Below are 7,586 nucleotides of genomic sequence, written 5' to 3' on the forward strand. Positions count from 1 at the left end.
CTCTAGCTTCACGTTTCTGACTATGGAGTCTCCGATTACCAGAGTTGTTTTCTCAGCGGGTGTGTCGCTGAGTGGGGAAAATCAATTTGAAACGTAAAATTCCATTAATTATCAGCAGCTATAAAATATTCAATATGTAAAGCAAGTACTTAAATAACCCACCATTATTGAAAAACTGTAGCTGCCTGTCAATTTTATTTAGTCATTTCTAGAAGTTATTATACTTTTTTCAAAAAAATGTATATCTTTATAAGAAGGACAACTGTAACCCAGCAGGGTCACACCAAAGTTCTTATACAGACTGTGTTCATTATGTGCATTAATAATAATGGGTGTTTATTCCAGAGATGAATGGTCAGAGTGAGAACTCAGACACTCTCCTTCTGTCGGAGTGTTGTGTTTTTTTGTTTTTTTTTTAATCAAAGACAGTCCACACTACAAAAATATGTTATTAGTCCTATTAACACGAAAAAGTACAAAAAAATGTCCTTTAACTTCATCAGTTTGAGAGACTTTTGTCAAACAGCAATGTCCCTGTCAGGGTTTACTGACCTTAGCATGGCCGTGCTTGCCAGTCTTGGAGGTGGACATCTCAACAATCTTGCAGGGTCGACTTTTCAGCATCACAAAGCCATTTTTACGCAGGGCAGAGCACTGCATGGGGTAGGTGGCGGATGCCCCGGCATCACCTGTCTGGAAGTCCAGGTCATCTGCCATACCTGCTGCAGAAGCCGACACACAGGACACAGACATTAACACAAAGGCATATCTGATTCAAGAAAATGGGGGGGTGTATTTATTTAATACTGTGACCTCAAACGTCAAAGTGTCTGGGATTTGGATTATTGTGATATCATGGGTGAAACGAGCCTGAACGCAAGATCTGGGTATCACTGGACATTTTCAGTACTAAAGCCAGCACAGTCCTTCAAAATAAGATACACAAATCATTTTTCAGTACCTTTCTTTGGAAAATATTAACTGTGACCCTTTCATAAAACAAAAGAAGCTGAACTTCTGAAATGTCAAACTGCACAAAAACTTTGCCAAAGGAAAAAAAAAAGTCTAAATTGGCAAAATTGTGCTTTAAAATTGCAAATGTATCATTCAAGGATAAGTAAACAAGAGTGTAAATCTGACCAGGCATTCGAATACCAACTTTTGATATGTTGCAGTTTTCCATACACTGTTACAATACTAAAGATGAATTTTAAGTTTCAACCCCCAGACAGATGTTAAATACTGACTGAAGAACCACTGGTTCAGGGGTTGGCGGACTCATTATGTCCCTGAGCCAGTGCCAGGCCCCTTTAGTAATCCGCCCATGAGCATATGAGCAGGAAAATGTAGAAATGTGGGTTGGGTGTCAAATTACAACTTGGGCGTGCAGAGGAAATGACACTTTCACTCGTTGACACAGCCCAGGCTAAGCTAAATAAGGCACCAGAAACATCAGCCTTAGCTAAACCATGTCTAGTTCTGCTGTAAATAACGAACAAACAAAATTCACAAAAACTATATGTGGAGTTTCATAAATCAGCCGCGATTTTAATCATCAATATTTGAGGAAAAACTATACATCAGTTGAGCTCCAAACATTTTAAACAGGTGCTACGTCTTGGCCTGCCACGAGTACAGTTGTTTACCACAGCTAGCTACAAACAGTGTTGTGGCTAACGCACATATTCAATGAAATAAAAACATTCATAAAGAATATTTTTCGGAGAAACAACTTAACCAAATTATAGGCTTTAATGCTCAGAGTGGCTGCCCGTAAAACGTTAACGTTCTAATCCGTGCTAACGACCCATAAACCAAGTTTTCAAGCACCGGTGTTGTGTCGAGATCTGTTTCCCCTAAACTGAACCCTACCCTTATCCTAACCACAGCCACCAGGGGGGCGCTACTAAAAACACAGGTTAAACAGGGGGAACATTCTGACAGAGGAACATATTTCGAGACATGACCGGGCGTGACTTAATCAGCTCTCCTGTTGTAAACGGCACAGAAAATGTTAAAGATGTGAGCGACATGGAGACAGTGTGTTGTACAGTGCATGTCGGCAGTGCTGACGAAGAGACGGTCTGTGGCCTAGCATGTACACAAGGTGCCACGGCCCGTTTGTCGGTAACGTACGATCGGTGTCCATACGCGCTGACTGCACTCAGGCCGCGGCCCCTGCTAGCAAAGACATCTCGCAAAATGGCAACCTTTAGGGCACTTAAGCCCTTGCTAATATAAATCTAAACTTAAGTGAAAACGACACTGGTTATTGTAATCCTGCCCTGGCCGAAAACACATCCACAGATATAAAAATTGATTATCGGCCCGCTACCGTGCAGTAATGACTAAGCTAATAATTGTGCAGCAGCGCATTGACAGGCTATGATTTAGCTTCATCTTGTTGTGTGCCGAGTTAAAGCAATAAAGCTCGTGCTAAATGTCCAAATCAGCCAAGTCTCGCAGGATTTGTAAAGTTAGAAGAATTATAAAGGCGAACGAGTCATCGGGTGTGTTTCCATGTTGCTAACACGAATGGAGCCCTAGCTAGGATGTGGTGAGCTAGCTAGAGCTGCTGGTGGTTCTTTGGCACAACAGACCGTTGTTGTCACTTCACATGGGGTATCTGAAGAGAACATATCATAATACCGTTCACACAAACATGTGCATCGATAACTCGTCTGCTCAAGCGCAAACAAACCCCGTCTATTGGATGTTTCGATAAATAACTTACCCTAGTGCTAATGGGTCTCTCTCGTGTTACTTTTCTCCCTTTACTTCCTCGTCCTCCTCCTCTGCAGCTTTCCTGTATCCGTGTTACTGGGTCGTCAGGTTAGGGTTTTCCTCCTACTCCTCGTTTGCGATGCCACTCCCGTTTTTGTAGGTATGAGCTTATTCCGCTTTCATTCCAGACGGTTCCGTTCTCGTCTCCCCCCCGGTTTCAGCTCCAGATTTCGGGTTACCTCGCAGAGACGTACGCAACCGCAAAAGCCAGCCACCGGGCCGAAAATAACCAGGTCCCTGGATCCCGCTATGTATGCACCGTCTCTGCAGCCTACACTCTACTTTCTCCGGATCCTCACCACTGTCGAAACGTTACAGAGCCTGGAAACTGGACTTCCTGTTGGAAGTGTCACAATAAAAGCCAAGCTGTTACTCAAAGAGGTTATTACAATGTTATTATAGATTCATACCTTCGTTCCCCGTACTTCCAACCTACTATATTATTGTTATTATTAGTAGTAAAAGCAATGGTTTGGAAGGAGAAAAACACCTCAAGGTCCACTTGTTAAGCACTTTAATATTTTCATAGTATTATTAATAACATTTTGCTCCCAAAATATAAAAATGTGATACCGTGTCTCGTACATGCAGACTCCACTGCCTTTCCTTAAATACTGTAGGCATTTCTCATCCAGATGCAGTGTACCGAAAGTACAGAACTGGGATCAGGGTGTGCAGGATATTCCATTCACTTCTTATAATTTGCCCTGTATCTTTGAAAACCATGTCAGTGCTGCCATCCTGTCAGAGTCCTCCTCTGCTTGCTGTAATTGCCTCTGTTACTAAGAATTACACTTCTAATTAGTCCTTTTTGCCAAGAGACACATGGTATCTGTCCACAGCGAAGGGTTGGGAACTTGTCAATTCTTCGAGCTGCTGGGTTAAATTTAGTGCTGTGAAACTGGAGTCCTATAACCTACTGTATGGGCTCAGGGCTGCAGTTAAAGGCATAATTAAACCCCAAATGAAAATTCTCTTATTTCTTATAGAACTTCACAGAAGAAGAAAGAAGGACCATCAAACCCACAGTGAGTTTAACCTCAGAGCATAGCAGCCTTCAAAAGTTAAAGTACCTATTTATTTAACAGGCATCAAAATGTCCAGCAAACTCTCCAGACGGCAAATCCAATATGGAGCAATGTATTGTTACAATAAACACATCTTTATGAATGATGATTAATGGTTAATCCATCAATATATTATCCTAAAATTCAGATTCTGACTGATTCCCATGCAAATTAAAAGCCCATCTCATCATGTAAATGTATCACGCTGAATCAAGTGTCTCCTTCCCCCTACTGGCCAAAGGCTGACTTCCTGAATGCCTTTCAAAAGGGTGAGATAAAATTATTCAGTTGTTTGGCTGTCATCCTGCTATAGTTACATCTGTTTTCCCTTTTGTTTTTGTTTTTTGCTGAGAAAAACCTCATAATACAACAGAAGCATGAAGTGTCAAAGCTCCTCTGTATATTTGCTCTGTTGTATAAATTGATCACTTATGTTAGTATTGGAATTATGCACATTGTTACACGCTTGCTTGGCAAAGAAGAAACTAGTCTTATTTATAGAAAAACTTTGCACAGTCAAATAACAGTACAGCTTTAACAGAAGGGTGATAATTCACCAGCATCCTGGAGAGAGCAATAATGAATTGATTTGTCATAAAATGGATTTTTATGGAATAATTTGGCCATGGGATAACACAAGATGATTGTCAGCAGATGCATGTGTCAAATTATTGGCGTTGCTTTCTTTTTATTGTGAACACTGATTTTCTGTCCCTTTGTAACACAAACTTGTTTCCATTGTATCATGAGTAAATGTACAGCGGAGACAAGAATGTGCTATCATTTGATCACACAGGAAAACAGCTGTGACGTCATTTAATGTGTGTTTATTATGACTGTACTTTCCGAATCTTTGAGTTCTGTGATCTCAACTCATATCTCGAAAGACAGACCGAGTTAATAAATATACACAAACAAGTTGGCGATAACTTAAAGTGACCTCATAAACAAGGTGTTTGTGGCTGTTTTGCATCTGATTTCGCTCATTTTGCCTCTATTTATTGCTGTGTAACTTTCCAGTGACAAATTTTAGCAGTCACTTCACACAGAGGTTCTGTTCCAGGGGCCCCCTGGGCCCCCAGGTCTGTGCCTGGTAGGCCGGTTCAGTGGCTAAAACTGCGGTCAAATCAGCCGCCGTTCAGTTTTCCGCGGTCAAACCAGCCGCGCTAGAATTTGAAGTGCGCCTATATACTCTATATACTTACATTTACGGTAAAGGTATTGAAACGGGCCAAAGCTCGCTATTTTCAAAATAAAATACCTTAACTCCAATGCTGGATTATTTATGAACTTTCAAGTTTAATAAAAGCACTTTTTTAATATATACAGCATAAGGACATCATTTATGGATTCTACATGACCCGCACTGTTACCACACAAAGAATCAAGCATTTCTACTGTACCATTCTGGAGAAAACTCACATTCCATGTGCACGAAGTGACTCCAATGCTGGATTAATTATGAACTTTCAAGCCTAATAAAAACACTTTTTTTAAAATATATACAGCATAAGGACATCATTTATAGATTCTACATGACCCGCACTGTTACCACATAAAGAATCAAGCATTTCTACTGTACCATTCTGGAGAAAACTCACATTCCATGTGCACGAAGTGACCCTCCACTCTCCTCCCCTTTCCACCTCTCACACAGCTTCTGTGTCCACGGCACCTTCTTATCAATCGCCTGCTAAATCCAGTATTGGATTTTAAATCTTGCACATGGAATGTGAGTTTTCTCCAGAATGGTACAGTAGAAATGCTTGATTATTTGTGTGGTAACAGTGCAGGTCATGTAGAATCTATAAATGATGTCCTTATGCTGTAAATATTAATAAAAGTGTTTTTATTAAACTTGGAAGTTCATAATTAATCCAGAGTCACATCTTGCACATGGAATGTGAGGTTTCTCCAGAATGGTACAGTAGAAATGCAATCAGTCATAAAAAAAAAACTCTTCACGTTATAAAATCAGGCTGTTCTCAGTCCTACCTGTCCTCCAGCTGTCAATATTTCCCTCCCAATTGCCGACCGCGCCAAGCCAATCACACCCCAACTCCGGCTCATGTGAAACCAATGAGGGCACGGCTTCTGACCAGGAGCCCGAGGGCATGTCGGGATAAAAACTTAGCCGTGCTGGGTAGCAAAGTTTCGGGAAGAGCAGGAGGGAGGGGACTCGGCAGTGTGACTCTAGTTATCCGACAGCGAGCATGACCGACGCCGAAGCGCAGAGCGCTCCACCATCGGCACCGGTGGAAGAGAAGCCACAGCCGGAGAGGAGAGTAATAGGTTGGTGAGGAGCTAGGCCCAAACGTGTCTTTAAGTTTGTAGGAAATTCAATCTACCAGCTTTGACTCTGAGTCCATGTGCGTCTAATGATATGACTAAAACAGACGGTGCTGCCGCATCGAGTTTATTGGCGTTTTTCTCACCAGTGTAAAAGTCAGCTGTTTTTCACGTGGGAAACTGGTGGTTTTCAGTTGTCAACTACAGCAAGGCAAACCAGGTATATCGACAAATAACTGTCAATCAGTAACTTTTTCCCTCTGGCACCACGGTGTGTTTCGTTTTAAAAGCAACACGTGTCCCGACTTTTACGCATTGCTTTTGTGAGAAGCAGCTATTTATACCAATGTAATGAAACCTCTTCTGTGAACATCAACATGGAAGTGATTTATTTGGCCAGCAGAAAAACAAAATTTATACATCACTGCACCTGATAATGACGTTTTCTCTTAATGTCTTCGTACAGTGAACTTAAAGGGCTTTTTCCAATCTGAGTGTTTGGACTGAAAAGCAAATAATAAGGTAGTATTTGCGTTTAAGTGTTAAAAGTGAATGCATGACCTAAATGTCGTCTTGATCAGCTGAACGCGTCTTCACAGGTGCAATTGATTGTACCCAGAAGCGAAGGTACCAATTAAATGCGTATAGGTGGTTTTCAAAGGAGAGGCTCTCTCCTTAGCACGAGGAAGATCAAACCGTGATTTTGTGACTCGTATACATTTAGTTTTGAGGTGGAAAAACAAGAAATCCTGTTTTCAGCCAGCGCTACGTGTCGACCTGGTTTCAAAGTCTTGCTGTTAATGATTGACGCACAGAGCTCCCTTTTCTTGTTAATAAGGCTTCCACTGATACAGGCACGATAACGTTCTGCTGTGTTCTCTGAGTGGCTGTACAGCAATGTGTGAAATGTTACGGGATACTTATGTATGTGCTACATGTTACAGCCACCTTGGTCCAAGGGACTGTGAAATGGTTCAATGTGCGTAATGGATATGGCTTCATAAACAGGTGGGGCTTACTTCCAGTTTATCTACAGCACTTGGCATCACTGCATTTTAGTGATCTCAAAGTTTGTTGCAGTTCGTTTTAATCTCATAGGTTAACATCCTGTTACCCACATTTGCTTCTAATTAGATTTTGTTCCTCACAGGAATGATACCAAAGAAGATGTATTTGTTCATCAGGTAAGACAAAGGGGAAATTCATATATTAAGGTTATAAATGTTGATGCCGTCCTCTGATGATTGATTTGTGTCCTCAGACTGCTATCAAGAAGAACAACCCTAGGAAATTCCTCCGCAGTGTAGGAGATGGGGAGGTTGTTGAGTTTGATGTGATTGCAGCAGCCAAGGTAAGAGCTGTGGAGTCAACAGATGTTACTATAATGCTGTATAAAGTTATACTGACCTTGTCAATTTCTGTTTTCCCTGTTTGGGGGACCCACAG

At 41.4% G+C, this 7,586-nt stretch overlaps 2 protein-coding genes across 3 annotated transcripts in view; one reads left to right on the forward strand and one right to left on the reverse strand.

Annotated features, from left to right (window-relative positions):
• Window positions 1-3,124, reverse strand: part of LOC109951389 (eukaryotic translation initiation factor 5A-1) — a 9,274-nt gene extending 6,150 nt beyond the window's left edge. Inside the window, exons 1-2 of one of the 2 annotated variants that reach the window (XM_020585871.1) lie at window positions 2,735-3,124; window positions 553-719 (exon numbers count right to left, since the gene is read on the reverse strand). In XM_020585871.1, the coding sequence (XP_020441527.1) occupies window positions 553-717 (165 nt within the window). In that variant the 5' untranslated portion in view covers window positions 718-719; window positions 2,735-3,124. Of the gene's footprint in view, window positions 1-552; window positions 723-2,734 lie in introns of both variants that reach the window. The other variant, XM_020585870.1, reaches the window with a different exon arrangement.
• Window positions 3,125-5,862: 2,738 nt separating this feature from the next.
• LOC109951390 (Y-box-binding protein 2-A) overlaps window positions 5,863-7,586 on the forward strand; it is a 4,098-nt gene continuing 2,374 nt past the window's right edge. Inside the window, exons 1-4 of the mRNA XM_020585872.1 lie at window positions 5,863-6,143; window positions 7,085-7,148; window positions 7,291-7,324; window positions 7,402-7,491. Coding sequence (XP_020441528.1) covers window positions 6,065-6,143; window positions 7,085-7,148; window positions 7,291-7,324; window positions 7,402-7,491 — 267 coding nt within the window. The 5' untranslated portion in view covers window positions 5,863-6,064. The remainder of the gene's footprint in view (window positions 6,144-7,084; window positions 7,149-7,290; window positions 7,325-7,401; window positions 7,492-7,586) is intronic.

The sequence above is a fragment of the Monopterus albus genome, unplaced genomic scaffold (assembly GCF_001952655.1).
Source record: "Monopterus albus unplaced genomic scaffold, M_albus_1.0 scaffold384.1, whole genome shotgun sequence".
Taxonomy (NCBI): domain Eukaryota; kingdom Metazoa; phylum Chordata; class Actinopteri; order Synbranchiformes; family Synbranchidae; genus Monopterus; species Monopterus albus.